The following is a 25,103-nucleotide window of genomic DNA, read 5'->3' on the forward strand; positions in this document are numbered from 1 at the left end:
CAATCTAGTACTTCTATTGGTAGATCTATGAAATTACAAACGTTTCATTATAAGCAGATTTCAACTAGAAATTTTATTTATAAAGCAGAAATTAAGTGAGGTGATCAGCCAACTGATAAGATATTTTTTGTACACCTTTTTTACCCCGCGGTGACTGCTCTATTAGAGTATCTCGATCCCGCAATTTTACACTTGCTTAGCTTTTGCTTTTTTACCTTTGTCGCTGTAACTCTATTGCTATTCAAACTATCAAAAGGCACTGCTACAATGATCAGTCTATCTACACACCAATTTTTAAGTTATTTCTATACTTGGTTTACCCTGTAGCCATGACAGAAATTTGATCTTTTTTTACGTGAATAAATGCTCATAACTCCTTGAATATTACTTAGATTCACAACAAACTTGGTATGTGAATTCACCGTTGCACGCTCTTGATTTGTGCCAAAGATCGAGGCAATCGAGTTACACATTTGCATTTATAGCAATTTTTGCAAAGTGTGCGAAAAGAAATCAAAGCCCCCATAGCCCCCCCATATGGCATAAGAAGAAAAAAATGGAGAAATATGAAATTTTGAATGCCCATTTCTCGCAAATGGCTGTTGCGAATTTAATCAGATTTGCTGTGTGGCGTACCCTACTTGGGGGACAGCTATAATGCAAAAATGGTGTGCTTAGGAGAAGGGGTCATGGAGCTATATACGCATGAAAAAGCTGTCTTCTTTCTTCCTATAAATATACTCACGGTGTGGTCGCCAGCTTTCTTGGCTGCACGACACACTACCGTGTGTCTTGATATAGCAAAAACCAAACATTGCTCTCTAATAGAGCAGTAACTACAGGGTAAAAAAGTGCACAAAAATGTAAAAAAAAACTTTCAACAGTTCGAACCAGGGACCTTCATACTTAACACCTGGTTTAAAGCAAGCATAGAGAAGTGTAGAAGAAGTGTAGTGTGTAAGTGTAGAAGCTATGAAAAAATGGTGCGACCTTAAAAAGCCTGGGTGAAAAAAGCAAGTGTAGAGAAGATAAAAAAGGCAATGGCTGAAAGTAATAGCAATGAGCAGATTCAACCTTCATCTGTAGATGTACAAGCAAGCCCATTCATTTGTATACAGAGCCCCACTCAATTACTCTAATAGAATGCACACGTTATACAAAATACTCTAATAGAACAGTCATTTCTATTGTTCGAATAGCTAACTAATGGCTGGATAATGAAGGGACCACTGTAATTGGTTTTGTGTTAAAACAAAGAGTTTTATAAGAGCAAAAGAGACATATGCAGATTCAGGTTATGTATTAACCAAATAGTAACACAAGCAAGCGATATTCATAAATACTCTCATATGCAGAATCTGGGCATGGCTCCAACTGGTTGACTAATAGCATCTTCATGCTGTATTTTATGCTTTCCTATAAGCTATCATTAAAAGGTTGAAAGGTAGCTGCTAATGGCCAACGCAACTACTTAAGAGTGTTCAGGTTTGTATCTCACTAAGATAATCTATACCACCAATGTATGTACATTTGTCCATCCCCTTTTCCTGCAGTTACGCCCTGTTTAGTATGTTCTGGTAGCTTGTTTGGGATAATTTTGATGGTGGGAATGACTATGTATTAACCTAAATATATGATAACATATATGTTAGGATTTACAGATTATTTCTACTTCTGTAGTTACACTTGTTTCATTATCAAGCAATGCATACATTTCTCATGAAAGTGATCATCAAGTTACAATATCAGTGACTTCATCTACTGTTAGCTCAACTGACTTTGTGGTAGAATTACATACCAATCCAATTACTGCATCAGGTATTTAGGAATGTGTATAATTAGCATTAGTCTAGGTGCATCTTTACCATTTTTAGCCACAGATATTAACACTACAAGTGTTATTCCAATAACATTTGAACCCAACATTACTGAGGTTGTAGTGAATATCACTATTGTGGATGATATGGAACTGGAACTGACTGAAGAGTTTAGTATTGAGCTAGTAATACCAGACAGTGTTCATAATATTGGAGTAAATCCTGGCTCTATTACTAGTGCAGTGGTGAAGATAGTAGATGATGATAGTGAGTGATGCTGATCTAATTATTATTAATGTTATTTATTCACAGTGGTTACTGTGGAGTTTACACAGTCAGTATTTAGTGTATTTGAGAATGATTCAAACATGATGATTACATTGAATGCCAGTCATCCTGCATTGACTGAGTTTAGTGTGATTGTTGTTATATCACCTGATACTGCTGATGGTAAATATACATACATTGTTCCATAGGTCTCATTCTAGTTTACTGTATTGTGTATACTTGTGATTAGGTTCTGATTTGGCTATTGGAAACACGACAGTGACATTTGGAGCAATGGATATGCAAGCAAATATAACTCTCAGTATTATTAATGATGATATTCTAGAATTAGAGGAGCAATTTGGTTTAGATTTGATCATTTCCAATATAAGTAAAGAGATTGGAGTAGAAGAAGGAACAGTTGTTTCTGCTACTGGAAAGATATTGAATGATGATAGTAAGTGTTGTAATTCTGTGTTGCTTTTAACAGCAGGAAGTTTGAACATGAGCTGATATCTATTGATTCACACTAGTAACACCATAATAGCCTAATTGCTGCATGCATTACAACAGCAGTGGCAGTGAACTTGTTTATCAAATAAATTGCTGGGGTGATTAGTAACCAGACACTTCATTTAGAGTTTTGTATGATGTATTTGTGATGTGTATATATTAGTTATACCATGGCCACGAGGAATTTGCGTGATATAATTATATGCTCAAGCCTGAGGGCATGGGCTATATATCAAGCAAATCCCAAGTGGCCATGGTATTTGTAGTATATGTAACACTTTCACACCTCAGATCAAAGGAGCAGCCTGGGCTACAAATGGGCAGTGATTATATAGACGTTGAGGCCACAATCGATTGAAAGGATCTACTAATACTAACGTGATTAGGCACATAAAACTAATGATTGTGGGTTTTGCTGGTTGTAGTGTGCACTCTGGCCCTGCAGTCCCTCGTGCTCGTGCGTATATTTCAGGCAAATCAAAAGTGCCCTTGTTACAACTACTACACTATAATTATACATACCATGAACATGTGAAACTTCAAACGCACCGCCAGGTGTATATATTTAGGCATACAACCCTCAAACCACAGATAAGTAGATGTGTACTCACCTGTGGTTTGAGACATGTGGCACTAATATGTATCATTCCTATTTGCAGGCTAATAGCCCTGCGGCGGGTGCCAGTACAATCAATTGCCAAAGCTAGTTCAGGCTAAAAGCCTTTGCCACGCTGGGCTATCATTCAAGAATTCAACCACTGGATTCATTTTATAGACATACCTCACAACTTCGATGATGGATGGCAGCAGGTAACATTGCTCTTATGTTTGTTGATATGAATGGAAAAGTTCTGGAGATATATGGAGATTATTAAGTCTTAAAATCAATTGAGGAAGCTACCAGCATGTCTACCATGCAAAACTATGGTGAATTAGCTTTATTATGTAGTTAGTTTGCGTGCACATAGGTTGTGTAGTGCGCTTAGACACATGGTATGTATTATATGAACAATGGCTCACTTCAGTGTATTGTGTGTGTGTGTGTGTGTGTGTGTGTGTGTGTGTGTGTGTGTGTGTGTGTGTGTGTGCAGGAGGGAAAGCAGTGCTATGAATATAGCACACAAAAGAGTGGAGCAGAGACAAATATGTGATAGTCTCAGGAAAAACCTGCCTAGTTTGAAGAACTTCCAAATTTCTTTTTATTTTCTCTTTAATGTTGGTCGTTTAATAATGAATTCTGAACAATCAGCCATTTGTTTCAAGTTTATATTGTTCACTTGTCAACCACCGCCCAATGATGGTGGTTGTTTTGGTAGTTGTGCAGGGTTCCATGGTTCTCCTGCACAATTTTTGCAATAGGACCATTGATATGATCAGCCACAAATTGTGGCTCTCAATTGCATGAGACTTGGGGGTGAAATACCTGGGGGTTCCCAACTTTGAAGCCATAGGGATTTCTAAGGCAATTCTAACAATCCTAATGAAACCCTGCACTATCACACCCCAAGCTATGAATTGCTACTCTTGGAATGGGGGAACACTGGACTTGAGTCTACCACACAAGATTCCCTTCAAAAACTGAGTCTACCATACAAGACTCTCTTTAATGTCTGTGCATTTCCTCCCCTGATAGAAAAAAATCCCATACCATGATGTTTATCCCCTCTTCTTAATAAACATGTCATTTTTATTATCATTCTTATAGCAGCATTAATGTAATTGATTATTTATGTACTCATTTCTGACATAGTCTCCTAGTCCTAGGGGTGGGCTATGAGAAGGAACTATTTTATTCCACCTGGTTACACATTTGGGATGACCCATACATGCGGTATTTTCCTATGCATGTGTTCATAATGTTTTCCAAGTAATACCTATTGTTCCATACTACATCTAACATTGTGTGATGCGGGTGTGCTATGTACCTATTTCATGCTGGCTAGCTGCAATGTGTTGCTACACTGCCCAAACACACGCAAATTATCTCCCTCTGTTAACTTTGTTTAACAAGTTAAACTTCATGCATTTTCTACAGTGTCTAATGAATGGGACTACCAAAGTTTCAGTTTCAGCCTATTGTGGTGAGTAGTTTTGGAATTATAGTGCTTGACAGTAGGAAAAACAAAGGAATCAATTTATACAGCAACTATGCTGATAATAAACTAGAGGTGATTAAATTTGCAGTCATAACTTCCATTTACATTGGTCTATATGGCTTAAAATGTTTGCCATGAATTGTCTAATCAATCAAAGTATAGTTTTAACTCTGTTGTCACTTGCGCATACATGTTTATGAAGACGTTCTAAATAAAGAAATGATCTTGTTTATATTTACTGCATTGTAAATAAACACATGTGACATGCATACCACTGAGATTACAGAAACAAATAAAAAAATATTTGAACTCTCCATGACTTAGCAAATGAGATGGTGTATAGGTTTAATTGATTTAGACTTTCTTCTCTGAGTAATAGCTTGATTTAACTTGTGTATTGTTTTCTTTGCTCCAGGCATAATTTTGCCAATTTTTTCACATTTTGTTTTTCTCAAAAAAGTTTGCTTGTGCAAGCTAGGTGGGTTTTGCTGAGACAATCACATATAGCATAAGGTGAAGCTAAGTGCTACATTTTATCTCAATACGACTTTTAAGTGCAACGTTTTTGAATAGCATGATGCTTAAGCATTCCAAAGAGCCACCTTGAGTAGTTTTAAAGTCTATTATCTTCAATAGATCCACCCATCCAAGAATACTTTCTTTAAGCATTTGTGTCTTGTTGCCCACTTAGTGCTGTATATTGTCTAGGTTGGTTCATGTGCCATTCTAGAACTGTGATATAGACCTACAGTCATGTAAACCAGTTTTATGGTGAATATAGAACTGTTCTTTGCTATGATCTCCCATGCAAGGTTCTTTTATCATACAGTATGGTAGTGCTGTATAGTAGGGATCTTGCAGAACTGGGGTTTTCCAGCCAAAAATATCACCCTAAAACCAGCCTCAATTTCCCTTCATGACAACTTGGCAGTATTGGTTAGGCACAGCCAAGCCCAAAATGTTTTCATATCAACCCTAAACCCTTCCAAAAAAAGTTTCTATGGAATTTTAAAAATTTCTATTTAGCAGAATTTTATTCTGACTAACTGATTCCTTCAGCCAAGCATAATTCGACAATGGATATAGCTACGGGCTTGATTTTTCACTTGTTTCATCCTGAGATATTCCTTTTAACCAACTGCAGTATGTACAATACACGCATCATGGATTTCCTTTGTGCCCAGTTCTTTCCCTGACAATGCAAGGTGTTCATGTATTCATGATAGCGCATCATTGGCTTCCTGCTAATAATTTATTTAGTATGTGCTGCTTGATTTTCTGTGCTGGTTGCTCATGTTTGTTTCTCATGTGTTTGAGTTCAAGTGATTGTTCCAGATGATAGGGATGACGGGTGTAGGATAAGAACTCATTTTTAGCGAAGTAGAACAGGCACATGCTGATTAGTTGGCATGGTTAAATCGCTTGTGTTTCTCATTAATGAACTGCTTTACTGCTGCATAAGTTGTACTCAGGCTAAGGTATTCATTCTATGAACACTGTTAATTGTTTGTTTTTTGTGTGTTTGAGTTCAACTGACTGTTCTAGACGACGGGTGGATACGAACTTGTTCTTAGCCAAGTAGAACAGGCACGTGCTGATTAGTCTCATGTGTCTGAGTTCAAATAACTGTTCCAGATGATGCCAGGGTGGATAAGAACTCATTCTTAGCAAAGTAGACAGAGATGTGTTGATTAGTTGGCACAGTTTCACGCTGCTTTGCTGTATAAGTTCTTTGTACTAAGCTATTTCATTGATGTGCTTGCCTGTATGCCCAGTATGCCCAGCTTGTTACAATTGAGATTAGTTGCTCAGGGCATTTTACACCTGTGACACTATCTCGTGCATGCAAGTTACCATTAAGTCATTGTTTGATCAAGCTGCCAGAATTGCAATATTCTGCCCATACTGGCAGAATTTTCAGTGCTTGCTCCTCAGATCTGTGGGATCTGTCAGATCTAATTAATTTAACATAATAATTGATGTATGTGTGTGTTTTGTTTCTTTTGTGTGTGTGTTTGCCTTGCCAGGGCTCCAGCCGCTTTAAAGCCTGCTACCTCTGCATCTAGGTTGCTTATTTATTTCCTGTACACTTGTCTTAAACCATATTAGACATATAAAACAATCAATTAAATCAATTGTTGTAGAATATCAGTACACTAACCTATGTGCAGAATTACAGTTTATGTTCAACAAGAAAATTGATGGTGTCTTCTTTGACTTCCCATAGCTACATCAATTCATCTTTATGAAACAAGCTAGTTATGTAGGTTGATCACCAGTTCTATAAAAAGAACACAAACAAGTATAAGAAAAAATAGACTAGAGTAGGGGTCAACTAGAATATAGTGCACCATTAATATTAATTACTTGACTAACCTTTGACGTGTCCAGGGAGGTGCAGCACTGGTCGCTCTTCGCCACCGACCAACTGTTGTTGGTAGTGGTGGTTTTGGTATGTGTACCTGGTCCCGGTTGCTGGGTTTGATTTAAAGAATTTTCTGTCCTAAGATTTCTTTTTGGGATCAATTGCCTACCGGGTCTTATATTTTTATTTTCCAGATGTGCTGATACTTGGGCAGGGAAGGACTTTGGTGCCCAGAGGCATTCTACGCACCAAAAGCCTTCCTTTAAGCCATAGAAAGGTGAGCACCCCCACCAGGCACAGGTGGGTGGGGGGGGGGAAGAGACCTTTCACCCAAGTATCTAGATTATGTGTTTTGGAGATACCGGCTGTTTGGGAACAGCAGGTGTGTATGCCAACAAATTGTGTAGGTCAACCGTTATAGCGTGAAGCCACTTTGCGGTAGTGTCAAGACAAGCATGGTAGCAACAAGAAGTGACTGTACAACACTATCAATATGACATATGCAGTACTATTAGACAGTCCTTAGTACATATAAATACACCAATTACATGCTGAGGTTGTCAAAAAGGAGTCAGTGATGACCAGCTGCAATGATCTTGGACATATTTGCTACCTCACTGAGAGGAGGTCTGATATACCTTTTAAATGCATTGCTTTTCCAGCGGCCAAGAATTTGTATGTGAGAGTCTGGCAGTTTGGCTAGAGGCGCAGACGTTGCTGCCCCAATCCGAAGGCTATGTGTGTTATAGTGGCGCTTATCGAGTTTGAGGCTGACCATCAGGGACTGGAGGCCTGCACGAAACATGGCTCCCGTCCAGCCATTTCCTTCTTCAGTGATGAAGAGTGGGCCTGGTTGTTCACTCCTTCTGCCGAGGTATGAAATCATTGCTTTTATTGGACATACCGAGCTATCTGTGGCACCCATGTGCACCTTGGCACCCTGCCTGAATGGGTCTGTTTTGGATTCTTTGAGGGACAGTTGCAGGAGACGGGGTTTCTTCCTGTTGTCAACTGCAATATCCTTGAGAGATAGGTGTCGTGATGGATCATAGGAGCCTTCTGTAGGAATTGTAAACTCGCTGACTCTTAAGAACCCAAAAAAGGCAAGACAGCACATAGCCCAGAGTGTGGTATTATAATAGGAAGGAGGTTTCTTTGATAGGAGGGCTTTTATGTTATAGAGCATCTGGATGGTAATCGGCAGTCGGGTTTTTCCTGAGTGCATGGCTGCTTGGTGCTTTTTGATTCCCCTTAAGATGAGATGGAGCCTAGGAGTGATTTGGCGGTTGAAGTGGTTATGAAGCCCCTTGCATACATGCATGTGTCTAACTGCTGATAGATACACCTTGATAGTTCCCTGCGAGATGTTGGAGGTAGCTAGGTGCGATATGAACAGAGTTAGGGTGCACTCGGATGTTGGGATCGGGTGAATCCTTGCCATTTTGCAGAAGTTAACATATCGTCTTCGTCCAGCCGTGTAGGTGCTTCTGCTGGATTTGGCCAGTCCATGATGTAGTAGCTTTTGGGCTTTGTTCAGTAGCTTGTTGAGGTGAGTACTCCTTGGTAGGTCTACAAATGGAATTTAAGTATGTATGTGTGGCCTTGTTTGCAAGTGTCTATTGGGATTTTGTAACAAGAATGGCAAATGAATTATCAGCTAAGTTAATCATACAGCAATTACAATGAACAGCATAAATTACATTGAACAACAAGTGTGTGGTCAATTATGTTGTAGCATTGTTTTATGTGAGCTCATTAAGTATGTGATTTTTTATTTCTTGCAGGTGGAGACCCTTGCAGTGTATTGATGGTTCGCTTGAAGTGACGAAGAAAGGAGGGAGAAGTCCAGTCTTGTCTCCGGGGTGATATGAGCTTCAACAGTGACATTGGGATTGATGCAGGGGAGCGGCAGGTGTGAGGATGCAGCTTTAAGAATTCTGTTGATCTGTTTCTAGATAACTGGTCTGCGGCAGTGTTCGACGTGCCTGGAATATGGCAAGCTGAGATCTTTATATCAAAATGAGCTGAGAAGAACCAGAGACAGCGTAAGAGGTGCATGACCATTATTTCCTTTGAGGATCCTTTGGTAATGGAGTCAACAACACTGCTGTTGTCACAGTGGAATTCCACTCTGCTGCCTGATAGTAGTGGTCCCCAAATAGCGCAGCTTAAAACAATTGGTGCTAACTCCTTCGCCATTATGTCGATTTGTGCCCAGTCTTTTGACCATGCTAGTTGCAGCCACTGAGATCCAAATACTGCTCCACAGCCCCAGGACCCTGATGCGTCTGAGGCAATTATATAGTCTGGAGTGGAGCCGTTGATAAAACTGAGCCCGTTCCAATGTGTGATGAAGAGGTGCCACCATCTAAGATCTGAGCGGAAGCCGCTTGTGAGACGCGTAAAGTGAGATAATTTTTTGAGGTGAGCTGCTAGTCTGTACATTCTGGACACAAAGGTCCTTCCTGGTGTTACCACCTTAGTGGCATGCTGTAGCAAGCCTACCAGGGATAAGATATCCCTTTTTGTTGCTTTTCTGTGAGATAGCCAAGCTGAAACTTGGTTCCGGATTCTTGAGAGTTTTTCATCAGGTAGGCGGGCCAGCATGAGTTGAGTATCCAGAGAGATTCCCAAAAAGATTAGAGATTGGGAAGGGCCTTCAACCTTCTCTAGGGCAAGAGGTATTCCTAACAAGGAGCAAGTATCTTTAATCCTCTGAAGATTACTAGCACACGAAGGGGAATCTTGTGGGCCAATAGTAAGGAAATCATCCAGATAGTGCAGGACTGGTGTCACCATCTGTTGCTCCAAGACCCAAGACCCAAGACAGTAGGTCGGCCAGAACGTTGAACAACTTGGGGGCAGACCTAAGCCCGAAGGGTAGGCAAGTATCAACAAAGATCTGCTTCTTCCATCTCATAGACAAAAGGTGGCGATCGGCTGGGTGAACTGGAAGGAGGCGGAATGCATTTTTGATGTCAATTTTGGCTAGCAGTGTTCCACGGCCTGTGCACTTAATTTGGTCAATAGCTGAGTCCACTGTGATGTACTTCAGCGAACACAGTTCCTTAGGGATCCCTGCATTGATGCTGCCACTGGTCGGATGGGAGAGGTCAACAATCAGCCTCCACTTGTTTGGTTGGTGGTGCTTGGGGATGACCCCAAATCTGCTAACATGTGCTTGTGGGACCGAAGACTTTTGGAATGGGCCAGCAACATGACCAAGTGCAATTTCTTCGGTTAGGTAGTTCTCTACTGTGTCAGGGTGTTGAAGAGCACAACTCAGGTTTTGCTTGGTGGATTTCAATGGAGTTAATTGCTCTTTGAAGCCAATGCGAAAGCCCTCTGTGATACCGGAAATAAAAAAGTTGACCAATGGTCTGTTAGGGTGATCTACCAGCAATTTTTTCCAGTTGCTTGCATCTAGTGGTGTGTTGACTGCCCTGGCCGCAGGTGGTACTTTGACATCAGATAGCTGGTGGCTCAGGTGATTGGTCCAAGATGAGATCCAGTCACTGTAGTTACAACGCAAGTCCTTAGTGTGCACACCAATAATATGTTGTTCCGACACCACTGCGAGGGGATAAGGTGTCAATAATTAGACTGTCAGCATTGTGCATACTTATCACCACACATAATATTGCATAATATTATATTGACTAAATAGTGTTATTGCACAACAAATCATATGGAAAGAAAAGGAACTACTATCAGTATTGGCCTAAAGTCAGTTAACAAAGAAGGGGAAAAAAACAACAACAAATCACTCAAGTCAAGATTGGTTGTGCTGCCTGTCCTTCTGCCTATATAGACACTGGGAGGCCTTGTGATTCTTGTCTTGGGCTCTGGGATTATGAACACATTGGTAGCAAATATGCTTGAAGCGGCAGGGCGACCGGGAGCATCCATTAGGATTTTCGTTCCAGTCCAGGCAAATTGTTTGGTATTGATATTGGCGTTGTGACCGTTGGGAAGGGTTTGAAGCATAGGGGGTGGAGCCTGCCTGCTGGCGACTCTGAATAACCCTTTCTGGGAAAGTCATATTCCAGAGTGTAACATCTATAACAGACCATAGAGCATTCCGAGAGGCCGATGCTTTTAGGCGAAAGTGACGATCATAAATAACCCACTTGCCTTCACGACAGTCCATTGATGCCCCAATTATTAGGCTCTGGTATCCTAGGAGGTCAGCAATCCTCTTGGGTTTATGGCGGGAAATAATTGCCATATATACTGCAAAGCACTGGATCCAATCAATTATATCTGTCACTGTAGGAAGTCGCTTGCATGATGCGACCTGCCCTTCATTAATGTTAAGGTCAGCTGAGTCCAGGTGGCTTGGCAGAAGTTCTGCCATCTCAACAAACAATCCATCCTCCACGCGCTTCATCAGTCTGGATGGGATGGGAGGGAGGCCATTACTTATTAACACTGGTGGGCGTGACTTCTCCGAAGGGGATGTCTCATCCGAATCATGGCTGTCAATGCTAAGGAGATCATCGGAATCTGGATGGACTTCCAACTGCCGGATATGAGGGAGTTCACAGCCATCAGTGGACTCGTCTGCAGAACAGGACACTAAAGACAATGAGAAGGGGTGGGGTGGGGATTGAATAACGTCTGATTTTTTAACATTATATGGCCTGCATTAAGTAAACATAGTAAGAGGCTTAGGCATGGTATTATGAGATACCCCTTGAACGAGGCTGGAGCATGGTGCATATTACAACTAACGCCACGTGCTACTGCGCATTTGCTAGGATTCTTATTAGTGTGTTGTTATTCTTATTAATGTCTCGTGTCTAAGAGTGGATGCTCGAGGCCGCCATCAAGTTCAATATTAACTTTGTTTAAAGGTATTTTAAACTACATATAAAAAGTACTGATACAAGCTTGACTTAGTATATTATTGCAGCAAATTACTGTAACACAAAAAGAAGTGAATATCCCTACTGTCCATTTCAAGTATGGAAACTCCACAGCACAGTATGGATATTCACTTCTTTTTGTGTAACAGTAATTGGCTGTCATAATATACCAACTCAAGCTTGTTTCAGTACTTTTTATTGGTGCACTATATTCTAGTTAATCCCTCCTCTAGGTTAAAATTCCTAGTTTTTTTTTATACTTGTGTTTATTGTGTGCTGTACATGTTGCAGTAAGATTGACGGTAATGTTGTAATCATAAAAATAGTGATTAAATTTATGCTCTGTTCAAGATTGGCATATAAGTAGGCATATTCTAACGGTTAACATGGGTCGCTAGGATAGTACAACTTAACTGTTATAATACTTGTGAAGTATAATAGGTATACTGTGCAAAAGTTTGAAGCTTACATGATGATGTCTACTTTTATAGCAACACTCATTTCTTTGTCAAGTTCTACATACATTTCTCATGAAAGTGATCATCAAGTAACAATATCAGTGACTTCATCTACTGTTAGCTCAACTGACTTTGTAATAGAATTACATACCAATCCAATTTCTGTAACAGGTAATCAAGCAAGTGTGTAATTGTGCCGATGGCACACTTTTGTAATTCTAGATGCTGATTTTAACACTACTAGTGTTATTCCAGTAACATTTGAGCCCAACATTACTGAGGTTGTAGTGAATATCACTATTGTGGATGATATGGAACTGGAACTGACTGAAGAGTTTAGTATTGAGCTAGTAATACCAGACAGTGTTCATAATATTGGAGTAAATTCTGGCTCCATTACTAGTGCAGTGGTGAAGATAGTAGATGATGATAGTGGGTTATATTTATATGTTGTATTCTGTTGATCATTATATGTATTATTGTACTACAGCTGTTACTGTGCAGTTTGCACAATCAGAATTCAGTGTATTTGAAAATGAGTCAGAAATTATCATCATTTTGGAAGTCAGTCATCCTGCACTTACCGAGTTTACTGTAATTGTTGTAGCATCACCTGATACTGCTGATGGTAGGTATACACTGTTTAAGCAATGCCAGTTTATTGAAAATAATGCTTAGGTTCTGATTTTGCTATTAAAAATGAAACAGTTACATTTGGACCAAGGGATATACAAGCAAACACAATGTTAAGTATCACTGACGATGTCATATTAGAACTGGAAGAGCATTTTAGTTTATCATTACTCATTCCTAATGTCAGCTTAGCAATCGGAGTACAAGAAGGACCTCTAATATTTTCCACTGGAAGAATCTTTAATGATGATGGTAAGTTAAGTTTATATTCACATGTAGTAGTTGTTTATAATAGCTTGTGTACCTTGTTATTACCAAAACAATGATATTATAACTTTTATGCATATGCAATCCTAGTCTCACTAACCAGCTAGTTTTTTATGTGGAGGTGGTAAAATATTGTATAGACACCTGGATTTGTGCAATGATTTACACTCAGTAGCATAAGTTCTTTAAATAACTTTGTAGCATCTACATACACTCTTCTAAAAAAATGTCAATATGGAAAATTAATGCCTTGGTATGGTTTCCTTGCATGAAGAAAACAACCACGTAATCAAAGACAAAAGGAAAGGCAAAGTGCAGAAGGCAGACACTCATTGGAACCAGAAAAGGCACATGCCACACATGAGTTTGTTATTGTGGCAAGAAATGTGGCTGTGTGCTGCTTCATTTGGCAGGTAGTAGGTGGACCAAAAATCAGGTTTTGGCAATTTAAAATCTGTTTTTATATTCAGTATTTGGCCTTCTGCAAGTGTTTTCTTGCTGTGGATTTGATGTTAGATGTACTACAAATATTCCATAAAGGTGATTTTTGTCACGTATAATATTTTAGGGTGGTTTTTATTAGCAACATTTTGGTAGGTGCTGTTCATTTTAAGGGTAAACCTACTAAACAGTACCATCTACTGTACATGTTAATTTTTTACTGATTAGCAAATTTTAAAGTTAACACAGCTTTTTTGCATTCATACTTTCAATCAATAAGCCACTCAATCTCTACACTTAAGCCATGACCAGGTTGAGAAATAAGTCAGATATTTTTTATGGATGATGCCTAGATTACATTGTACTATTCTTAACAGTCTCCAAGGTGGAGTTTTCCAGTAACTATTACAACATCAGTGAAGATGATGATATACTGACAGTGGAGCTATTATCCAGTACAATGTCAGATTTTCCTTTTTATGTTCATATTAATCCATCAAGTTTGGAAATACTAAATGGTACATAACTGCTTTTATATACATCACTTGATTTATGTAAATATTGTGTAAAGGTACTGACTATTTGTTAAGTGTGGTTGAAGTAAGGTTTGAACCAGGAGAGACCACTGCATCAGCTAACATTAACATTATTGATGATAAAATACTAGAGTATACTGAACTGTTTAATATGACATTGGGTATACCAGAACAATTCATGGAATATGGAGTGATGCTAGGGAAGAAATTGGCCACAGTGGTTGAGATTTATGACAATGATGGTGAGGTGATACAGTGTTATTCTGCTTCTATATGTATAAAGTTACTTTTGCACAGAAATTGATACAATATTTTAAGCTGATAGTAATGCATTTACAAAGCTTTGTATATTTTAAAATTGTAGAATTGACTATCAGTTTTAATAGTCAAGAATATAGTGTCGCTGAAGGAAACTTTGTTGTCATCATGATAAATGCTAATAAGCAATCTGGAACACCATATGAAGCTTACCTGACTATTCCAGGTGCCGAAGTCACTGGTAGGTTAATGACCAGTGAAGAGTATCATTGTTTAACCTAATTTTTCATATAGCAAACAGATACAACCAGTCGCATTTAATTGTGATCCATTTTGGACCATCTGATCTCAATCAACAATTTGAGTTACAAGTACACAATAACACATTGGTAGATCCTCCAGTGGAATTTGAAGTTTCATTGTCAGTATCTACAAATGTATCACAACTTGGAGTCATGTTAGGAGAAAATCAATCAGCAGCAGTTGTAGTAGTTGATTCAGGTTAGCATTATGTACTATTAAGACACATCCATCACTGCTGTCTATGACAGGAATAATTGAAGTTAACTTTACACAAAATGAGTACACTATTCCTAATCCACCAATGAGTAATTCTTGTGTAATGCAAAATGATAGTTTACCACTACCATCACTTATAATGTTGCAACTGGATAAACCTGCTTCTGCTAATATAACTGTAACTATTGTAGTGAAGCAAAAAGGAAAATTGAGTAAGGGATATTGTGTACATAATAGTATATTCATGTAACAACCGTGTTATTGAATATTTACAGATGATAGTCAGGAAGTGATGGCATATTTTGGACCTGGTGAAATACTGTGGATTGCGGATAACAGTGCTTTGTTGGAATTAAGAACTAATGAATTACAATTTGAGATTAAAATACCTGAGAACAACATTGAAATAGTCACATCATTCCCAAACCAAGCAAGAGCAGTAATTGGTACACTTATGTTGTATGATAGATGTGACCATTTATGTGATCACATGTGTTGTATGCTAAATAATGTTTCTTGTTTCTAACTCTTTACAAGAGTGTAACTTACTCTGGGATAATTCTCAATTATTATCTCCTCTTTGGGATGGTTTGGGCCTCGCTTATCATAGCTATGTATTCAGTCAGGGTCCCTTTAGCCTCTAATCACAAACTTTGCAAGGTTTTGTATCAGTTCTCTGCATGTAACGTTTAACTGATAATAAAATTAACTCTATTGTATATATATATTCAGCTACTTTAGAGCCCGAGTTAGATTTGTTGGATTACAAACCAACTGAAGTCACTCTGAGAGGAGATGGTGTTATGTTGATGTGTTACGCACGTGGAAGAAGCAAAATCAGCTATCACTGGGAGTATCACAGAAATGGATCTGATGAATGGACAGCACTAAAAACAGAAAGTGGTTTATTAATGTTACCAAGTGTCACTGATGATAATGAAGGAGAATATCGTTGTGTAGCATGTGATTGTTATTCTTGCTCTTATTCCAAGAATACAACCACCCTAGTTGTCTATGGTAAGATTTCATAAATTATGAAGTATAATTTTGAGTTTTAAATTTATTTTATAGATAAGCCAACAGTAGGCCTGCCATCATCGATCGTTAAATTGGAATATACCTCATTTAACCTGACTTGCACTGCTAATGTTGATCCTGATTCTCCACACAGTTTTGTTAGCATTGAATGGCGTAACAGCAGTGGAAACGTGATTGTGAATAATAATGGAACCAATATCACATCTGCTCTACTGAATTTTATGAACACTAGTAGGGATGCTTCTGGAGAATATGAATGTTCTATATTTGATGGAATGTTTAGTCATTCTGATGTCACTAATCTTCATATACAATGTTAGTTACAGCTTCTGCTCATATGTTAATGTAATCATTTATTACTATTAGATGGTCCTACAATTACAAATATAACATCATCACATACGCTGGTACTGGGACAGCCACTTGTGTTAATATGTAAAGCTCATGGAGACCCATTGCCTTTGGTTGGTTGGTACCACAATGGAACACAATTAAATTCCACTCACAATTACAACAAATCACTTATAACAACTGAAGACTCTGGCATATACACTTGTGTAACCAGTAACACTGCTGCAGGGATACCTATGAGTGACAACAAAACTACCACAGTAACTGTTTTGTCAAGTTAGTATACATATTGTATATAAAGTATAGAGTAGTACAAATGGAATTGTACATGTGCAGAGGTGGTGGAAATGGAGGATCATGGCCTTCCCAACTTTGTTGGTGAATACTTGTAACAAAAGATCAAGATACTCCAATAGAACAGTCAATCACTTTAGCAGAACAGCTACCGTAATCAAGACACACAATAGTGTATCATGTGGCCAAGTACAGCCAGTGTGGGCGCGCAACAGACAAGTGTGTATTAGAAATCAAGAAAATGCTGTTTTCATACATTCATATCTCGATAATGGCTAAACGGAAATTAACCATTTTTGCTGTGGAAATTCCCTCGGAGTAGGAAATTTTCCATTCAAAATTTGAAGTGAATTCACCCATCCATCACTGAGATACGTGCCTTCAAATTTCATCTTATTTTCTTCGTATTTTTCTTTTTGATCTTTTTCTTCTTGTTCGCCTCGCACACTTTAGAAAAATCATAATAACTCATGTGTGCTTTAGTCAATTTACTTAAAATTTGAATGGTAGTAAGAGTGTAATACTGTACATGTAGAGTCCAATTTTGGTACAGATCAGACAAAGAACAATGGAGTTATGCACAATTTTTCAAATTTCCAAAGGCAATTTGTTGTCACGCCTCTAGGATAAACTGCTTGGCAGAATAACTTGAAAATTGGTCTGTACATGGAGTAACTATTGTAGTGCGAATCTTTTGTGGTTTGAAAGAAATCACGCTAACAGTCATGGAGTTATAACAAAATCTTCAACCATGTGTAAAATTGTGGGATCAAAATATTCTAATAGAGCAATCACCTTCTTCTGTTTCGTCTCACACACTTAAAAAATATTGTAATAGCTCGTGCGTGCTTTGGTTGATTTACTTAAAATTTGGATGGCAATAGAATGTAATACTGTGCATTTAAAGTCCAATTTTGGTATAGATCAGACAAAAACAAGGGAGTTATGCACAATTTTTCAAAATTCCAAAGGCAATTTGTTGTCACGCCTCCAGGGTAAACCGCTTGACAGAATAACTTGAAAATTGGTCTGTACATGGACTAACTATTGTAGTGAAAATCTTTTGTGGTTTGAAAGAAATCGCACTAACAGTCATGGAGTTATAACAAAATCTCCAACCATGTGTAAAATTGTGAGATTGAGATATTATAATATAGCAGTCACCGCGGGGTAAAAAGGTGCACAAAAAATGTCGAAAAAAAATTTACCAGAGTTCAAACCAGGGACCTCCATATGTATCTAACACTCACATCCTTAACCACTGCTATCTTGGCTGATCACCTTAATTTATTTCTGCTTTATAAATGAAAGTTCAGCAACATTTGTAATTCATAGAACTTGTAGATCTATCAGTGGGAATTCTAGAACATTCTACATGCGTTGTATTGAAGCACTCAGAAAAAATGTGTGCTCTATTAGAGTAGCTACTACAAAAATTATGAAAAAAGCCTATACCAAGTCTGTCATGTGGCCAAGTACAGCTGGTGCGGGTGGGTGGGTGGGTGGGCAATATACTCATTTTACAGAATCAAAAATCGCTGTTTTGTGTATGTGTTGCTCCATAGTCTTGATTGGCGTAATCGATAACCATTTCTGTTATGGAGGCTTCCTCAGGATAGGGTATCTTTCATTCCTAATTTGAGTCAAACCTGTCCAGCTATCATTGGGATATAGGTGCCTTCATGAAATGGGTGAGGATGGAGCTTGTCTAGACGCTTCTGCTTCAGGATTCTGGGGAGGTCAGTGAGCCACAGAAGGCATTTTTGATGTCACAGTGTTTAATGCTAATGCACCTTCATATGGTGGTACCAAGTATCCTCACTTTATCGATGTTTTGAACGTGAGAAACAACACAACTATGAACAACGTAGTACTATAGAAATGAGATGGGTTCTTTACCTCACTTGTTTTTTCAACATTTGGTGCAGTGGTGGTATTGATTATGCTGCTGCTGTATTTTACAGAAGACTTTCTCTCCTTGTCTCTTCAGAAGGAGTCCTGTGATGTTATGGCTGTGTTGCAGGAGGATTAGTTACTCTTTGTTATGCTACACTATATGTGTTTGAGAGGAGCTAGATTACATATCAGGGCTGGCTGTCTGCCACTTTCACTAGGAGCACCAGTTTGTCTAGCACTTCTAACATCTTTAGTGCTAGGGGTGGTAGCAAAGGGTGTTGGTATATGACCCTAGGTAAAAAAGATATATGTGCCTTCAAAAATTTATCTTATTTCAGTTCTTCATTTGCCACGTAGTCTTTGATGATTCCTGTATAGTAAAGGGGGAAAAGATCAAAAGGAATTATCAAGGCCAACCATATAAGCTGGCTTTGGAACTTGCAATTACAAAAATAAGTGATATCCACACAAGCTGTGAATAAAGGTGCGGCCTTAAAAAACCTGGCTGAAAAAAGTTGTGAAATCAAAGGTGGCAGCCAACAAATGGCTGCAATGATGTTATGCTAATAAATTTTAATATTGGCTGTGTGCATTAAAATTTATTAGCATTAACATAATTCCAGCCATTTGTTGGCTGCCACCTTTGATTTCACAACTTTTTTAACCCAGGTTTTTTAAGGCCACACTTTTTTAACAGCTTGGCTGTTTTTGTGTGGATTTTATAAGTAACTACTTAATTACCTGTAAGAATATGGTGAAAATACTATGTAATATCCGAAAAAAATTTATGCCCCAGATCCCCAACATTGGAATCCATGTCTATTTTATGGTTATGTAAAACTCAACTGTGCAACTTTCATTACCAAAATTGCCTCCCCAGCTCCCCCACCCTATGGCCTGCCCTGTGCATGCATACAGTAATTTAATTTTTTGTAATCATGCTCACTGTTTGAAATTACATTAACTGTTTACTCCTACAGGTCTTCCTTCACCCAGACAATTTCATCACATTTTGCTAGACTATGATGTTACATTTACATGGGAAGATCCTAACCTGTCTAGTGATGTTCACCTAGCTAATTTCATATTATTTTACAATGTGACAGATGCATTTCAGAAACAACTAAATGAATCTGTTCAAATTAATGCTATGGATAATTCTTATACGTTCAACAATGCATGTAGTTATGAAACTGAACTATCACTGTGTCCATCATCTGAATACTGCTTTGTACTAAGAGGAACATATATTAGAAATGAAATAGCAGTACTGACAATTCCAACCAATAGAATATGTTTCACTACTGACAAATATCGTAAGTAGAAAATGCTTAGCTACTGTTAAAAGTTCTACACACTTCTATACAGCTCTAATGGTGTCCTTTGCTGACACACACTATAATGCAACAGAGGGAATCAAACTGAATATAAAGTTGTTATCATCCAGAACATTTTCTACTGATTTCTATGTGTATACCAATGTATCGTTAATATCTGCATTGGGTGAGTAGTGTGTATATAAACAATATATACATAGGCATACAAAACTGTACACACCATAGCTTCTGATTTTAACATACCTCAGCAAGTATTGTTTGATCCCACCAATGGACGAGAAGCTGTACTCACTGTAGATATCATTGATGATATCAAATATGAGCCTGGAAATTCATCATTTAGTATCACCATATCAATTGATGAAAATGCTAAGCCACTTGGAGTTATCTTGGGGGATAACAAAACAGCTACTATTTTCATCACTGATAATGATAGTGAGCTAATGGTGTTTATTTTTCTAATGCTTCAATCATTCTATATTATGATAGAATTCAGAGAGTGTGAGGAAGAAATAGATAGGCAGTGGTCAATAAGGTGGAATAAAACAAAACCAAGAAATTATGATGAACAGAAATGCCCTGGAGAATTAACAGTTGGTATGTGATTTGTACACATCTATCAGTGTATCTGCATTAGTACAACATAATTTTCCCACAGGAGTATCTTTTAGGTTGTGTGACTATGGAGGTGTGTGGCATCAGCCTAATGTCAGTACTTGTGTAACAAGAGAATTCATTAATATCAAAAATAAGGTACTGCCATTAATTGTGATCCATTTACAACTTTTGTGCACATAATTCTCAGACTAATTCACTGAATACGACAGATACCAGAAATGTTACTGACATTATTACTGAACTTGTTAACATCACTAAGCCAAATAATCAGTCTCAGTTGCCACAAGACATATCAGTAGCAGTGGAAGTGCTAGAGACCATTATTAACAGGTATGGACTACTATGTAATGTACTGTGAATTTGGGTTCTGCGTACAGATTGAACACAACAAATGAGAGATCAATCACAAATAATGGTGATGTTGTTGATGTATGTTAAGTAGAATGGGTACATTATAGTTTTTAATGCAAATTCTTTATATTTCAGAGTGCTATTAGTGTTATCAATAATTTGCTAAATGAAACTAACAAGGATGGTTGGAATTTGCAATCTCAGGTGTGTATAAATTTTGCGCTTTAGCTAATTGTATGTTCTGTTTCTGAAGAATGCAGAACATCCAGCTGAAATGCTGCTGGAGACTGCAGATGAACTTGGCAGAATTATTAGCTTCTCATCAATACAAAATGTGTCAAGTGTTAATGCAACTGAAACACCAAGCATTGAAAAGGAAAATATTGGTTAGTCAAAGAGTTCAGTAAAGAAAATTTTCCTAACTGCATTTTTGTATTGGGATCCTGTAGTCATACAAACAGTTCAGATAACAAAAGAAGAAATTTCACAACTAGAATCATCAGGATATATATCTTTTCTCAGCAATACAAGTTACAGAAGCTTTCAGGGACGAAATGTTTCTGTAAATTATCCCAGTAACACTGTTAAAGAACAACTGAAAGATGGTATTTCCTGAAATCTATGTTGATTTTGATTTATATTTTCTGTTTTGCAATAAGGTGAAAATATCACATTTGTCAACATGGTATTCTCTAATTTGGGAGATTTCCTAACTGCAGGAAACACAAGGTATGAACACATGGTCCATGCTATACTGTTTTGGAACAGAGTTATAGGGTGCAAACAGTCAGTGACATTATATCCACACAAATCAATTGGAATTACTTGAATGACTTTAGCAGAGAACCCATTGAATTATTATTTGAAGTATCTGAAGTAAGCTAAACACACATATGCGTAAGTTGCTAAATGCAATGCAATTATTTGCTAGATTGTGGACTATGAAGATTACAATATTTCATGTGTGTTTTGGAACTTTAGTATTGATCCATCAAAGTAAGTTTTATAATTAATACTCTATGCTGGTCATAATAAGCAATTTATATATAGAACTGTCAGTCTTACAAGATGGTCCAAGGAAGGGATTAAAACTATAGTTGAAGCTAATTCTTCAACAGTAAAATGCCTATCTAGTCATCTGTCAAGCTTTGCTGTTGTTGCTGAGAATTTGACAATTATAACAGAGATGAACAATAATACAACAACAACTCCAACTGTAACAACAACTACTTCTGAACTACCGACATGTATGAATTTGATGTGCTTATGATATGCATTACTATTGTGTTTGTTTGGAATTATAGCACAAATGCCTTTGTCATGCTGTTGTAGTGAAGATGTAGAGCAATACAGGGATTTTAGTGTTACTTGGAATATCACTGATATTGGTGAAACTGTGGTTACTGATTGCAAAGCAGATGGTGTAATTGGTAAATACAAAAAAAACAGCTTGTATTTTGTATCTATGACAAAACATTGATCCTTAGGGAATGTGACACGTACTTGTGACTCAGATAATCAATGGCTACCTGCTAAGATATATTGCATACGTGAGCAAATCAGCATGGTCTTTTCTCAGGTACGAATTTTTTTTATACCTGTATGTGACATATTGCTGTCCCTATTGCGTATGTTTATGGTGTGTTTGTTTTAGATAACCAACCTCACAGAGTCATTCAGTAATTTAACTGTTACTGAGCAAATCAATGAGACTGACAGTATTATAGAAACTCTGGTGAGTATAACACAACCTGATAAGCAGTCACAATATCCACAAGAACTAAGTGCAGTAGTGGGGATTATTTCTACCATTAACAAGTTAGTAATATCGGTACTTCTATTTGTAAATATCATGTTTGGTTATGTAGTTTTACTGAAGAAATTATTGAGAACCGACAGCCTAATGACACATTCTTCCAAGTACATAAATGAATGTATACATGTAACTATATAATGTGTTGCAAAATGTTTTAGGAAACGCTTCAAGTTTTTGATAATTTACTGAGTGAAAATAATGAAGCAGGCTGGAGAGAACTCCAAGAAGTATATGACTAAATAATCAAACCAAATCCACTACTACTTATTACAGATATCCAGTGATGCTAACCAAGAGCTAGTCAGAAATGCTGAACAATTTGGTCAGTTGCTAGCACGAACGTTAGGTGAAGAAACTCAGGAAGTGCTTATACCCAGATCCAATATAGGTATGAATATTTATAAAAGTATCTTTATTACCACTGTGTTGCATAATTTTCATTACTATTCATATAGTGGTTAAAGCAGAGATCACAACAGCAGAAAAAATCAATCAGTTAGTGACAGAAAGGCGTCCTTTAAGATTTCCAAATGATGATGACATTGCAAAGATTGGTGAATTCTTTAAAGGATTACGTTCTCAAATATCACTACCAAACACACTGTTATCTGAAGCTTTAAACAAAACAAGTGAATATGTATGGAAATTGCTGTTGTTGCTTACATTGTAGTTTCAGATGGAACTAGTCTACCATTAATCAACACTGTATTTAGAAATCTTGCATCAGTCTTGCCAAATGTTTCATGGAATGAGTTAGTATTTCAATTCTTGTACATTTTTATGTTGTGTATTTTTGTAGTGGTAGCGCACATCCCATCAGTGCAGTTCTGTCCAGCCAGATAAGTGACTCAGGAACATTTACTACATCCAACCCCGTTGAACTGGAATTTGATATTACTGAGGTGTGTAGAATTACAGTAACAAAGGCAAATTATACTTTCACATATTCATACTTCATGATAGAATAATAAGAATGAAAGTGTGATGTTAGATCAATTCTGTGGATTTTGGGATTTTAACCTGAACACAAGCAGGTGTGCTGATCATGAAAGTTTCGTTGGGTGGAATTATTTGTGTGTGGTGATAGTGACAGTAATGGACGTGGAGGCTGGTCACGTGAAGGAGTTGAATTGGTAGAAGAACTGTCTAATAACATGTCTGCAATTTGTCGTAGTTACCATCTTACTAGTTTTGCTGTCTTGGTATCCATTCATGAACCTGAAAAAGTACAGTATATCATATTGGTGTGGAATATAAATTTTTGTCGTCTTATAGGAAACAGAAGCTCAGGCACTTACAGTTGTGTCATACATTGGATGTTCTATTTCAATAGTTTGTCTTATAATATCCATTGTTGTACTGGGTGCTTTCATGTACAAGTAAGCTTATAATGCATATGGAGAGTTGTGAATTACTTTACTCTAGGAACTATTTGAAAGGAACTCATGTCTTCATTCATTTTAACTTGTGTATAGCATTACTACTGGGAAATATTGTGTTTGTGTCTGGTGTGGATACTGCTACTAGTAATAGGGTATGTTATAGCCATAATTTTACTACTTGTTAAAGTTTAATTAGTTAAACAAGGTCAATGTTGGGTGTGTATATGGAATAATATCACTTACCAACAGCTAATAGTTGATGACCAGATGAATGCAATATGGTAAATGGGTTCCACAATTTAAAGCAGGCAAAAGAAGGGTGAGCATTAATCAGGGTGACTCACAAATGTATGCACCAGAAAGAGCACGCAGATAGGGTATGTTTCAAGGCCACATGGTGTAAAAAAATCTGTCCCCATCCAAAGCCCACCCATAGATTTAGGAGACTACATTCAAATTTGTGTATATACTGTGTATATATAAGCAGTGCAAATAAAAGATTAAATGCTAAATAATTTAAAAAAAGATATATTGGAGGAGGATATGCATCACATGACAAGTAGACTTGTGCTCCAATATTACCACATTACACGAGTAGCTTCCAACTCAAGGTTAGCTTGAGGTGTGATAGTGCAGGGTTTCAGTAGGATTGGTAGGATGGCCTTAGAAATCCCTGTGGCTTCAAAGTTGGGAACCCCCAGGTATTTGTCCTCAAGCCTCATGCAATCAGGGGAGCCACAATCTGTGGCTATACATATAAGTGGTCCTGTTTTAAAAATATAGGTGAACCGTGGAACCCTGCACAACTTCCCACAACAACCACCATCATTGGACAGAGGTTGACAAGAGAACCAGTTGTGTCACATGGCGAACTGGTTGTGTTATTGTATTGACCAACATTAATACGAATCAAGCAATATAGTTACTGTAATTGTGGTTCCCTCAGATAATGCATGCCATGACTTATGATTCAATACCCTCA

The 25,103-nt window shown here is 37.7% G+C and overlaps 1 protein-coding gene across 1 annotated transcript in view; it reads left to right on the top strand.

The window, feature by feature from the left end:
* The window catches only part of LOC136261601 (adhesion G-protein coupled receptor V1-like), an 86,262-nt gene that overhangs the window by 56,622 nt on the left and 4,537 nt on the right, over positions 1-25,103 (top strand). Inside the window, exons 80-123 of the mRNA XM_066055629.1 lie at positions 1,681-1,818; positions 1,875-2,084; positions 2,130-2,267; positions 2,335-2,541; positions 12,418-12,555; positions 12,607-12,816; positions 12,875-13,012; positions 13,063-13,269; positions 14,103-14,243; positions 14,297-14,503; positions 14,626-14,760; positions 14,814-15,020; positions 15,071-15,250; positions 15,314-15,484; positions 15,771-16,055; positions 16,110-16,391; positions 16,443-16,703; positions 19,598-19,933; positions 19,986-20,120; positions 20,180-20,389; positions 20,444-20,551; positions 20,613-20,707; positions 20,760-20,902; positions 20,950-21,001; positions 21,059-21,127; positions 21,177-21,309; positions 21,373-21,528; positions 21,583-21,652; positions 21,700-21,799; positions 21,855-21,919; positions 21,974-22,170; positions 22,228-22,353; positions 22,411-22,502; positions 22,578-22,741; positions 22,792-22,843; positions 22,898-22,966; positions 23,013-23,127; positions 23,195-23,368; positions 23,416-23,491; positions 23,539-23,641; positions 23,703-23,773; positions 23,827-23,965; positions 24,015-24,118; positions 24,165-24,273. Coding sequence (XP_065911701.1) covers positions 1,681-1,818; positions 1,875-2,084; positions 2,130-2,267; positions 2,335-2,541; positions 12,418-12,555; positions 12,607-12,816; positions 12,875-13,012; positions 13,063-13,269; positions 14,103-14,243; positions 14,297-14,503; positions 14,626-14,760; positions 14,814-15,020; positions 15,071-15,250; positions 15,314-15,484; positions 15,771-16,055; positions 16,110-16,391; positions 16,443-16,703; positions 19,598-19,933; positions 19,986-20,120; positions 20,180-20,389; positions 20,444-20,551; positions 20,613-20,707; positions 20,760-20,902; positions 20,950-21,001; positions 21,059-21,127; positions 21,177-21,309; positions 21,373-21,528; positions 21,583-21,652; positions 21,700-21,799; positions 21,855-21,919; positions 21,974-22,170; positions 22,228-22,353; positions 22,411-22,502; positions 22,578-22,741; positions 22,792-22,843; positions 22,898-22,966; positions 23,013-23,127; positions 23,195-23,368; positions 23,416-23,491; positions 23,539-23,641; positions 23,703-23,773; positions 23,827-23,965; positions 24,015-24,118; positions 24,165-24,273 — 6,518 coding nt within the window. The remainder of the gene's footprint in view (positions 1-1,680; positions 1,819-1,874; positions 2,085-2,129; positions 2,268-2,334; positions 2,542-12,417; positions 12,556-12,606; positions 12,817-12,874; positions 13,013-13,062; positions 13,270-14,102; positions 14,244-14,296; positions 14,504-14,625; positions 14,761-14,813; positions 15,021-15,070; positions 15,251-15,313; positions 15,485-15,770; positions 16,056-16,109; positions 16,392-16,442; positions 16,704-19,597; positions 19,934-19,985; positions 20,121-20,179; positions 20,390-20,443; positions 20,552-20,612; positions 20,708-20,759; positions 20,903-20,949; positions 21,002-21,058; positions 21,128-21,176; positions 21,310-21,372; positions 21,529-21,582; positions 21,653-21,699; positions 21,800-21,854; positions 21,920-21,973; positions 22,171-22,227; positions 22,354-22,410; positions 22,503-22,577; positions 22,742-22,791; positions 22,844-22,897; positions 22,967-23,012; positions 23,128-23,194; positions 23,369-23,415; positions 23,492-23,538; positions 23,642-23,702; positions 23,774-23,826; positions 23,966-24,014; positions 24,119-24,164; positions 24,274-25,103) is intronic.

This window comes from Dysidea avara, chromosome 7, assembly GCF_963678975.1.
Source record: "Dysidea avara chromosome 7, odDysAvar1.4, whole genome shotgun sequence".
NCBI lineage: Eukaryota > Metazoa > Porifera > Demospongiae > Dictyoceratida > Dysideidae > Dysidea > Dysidea avara.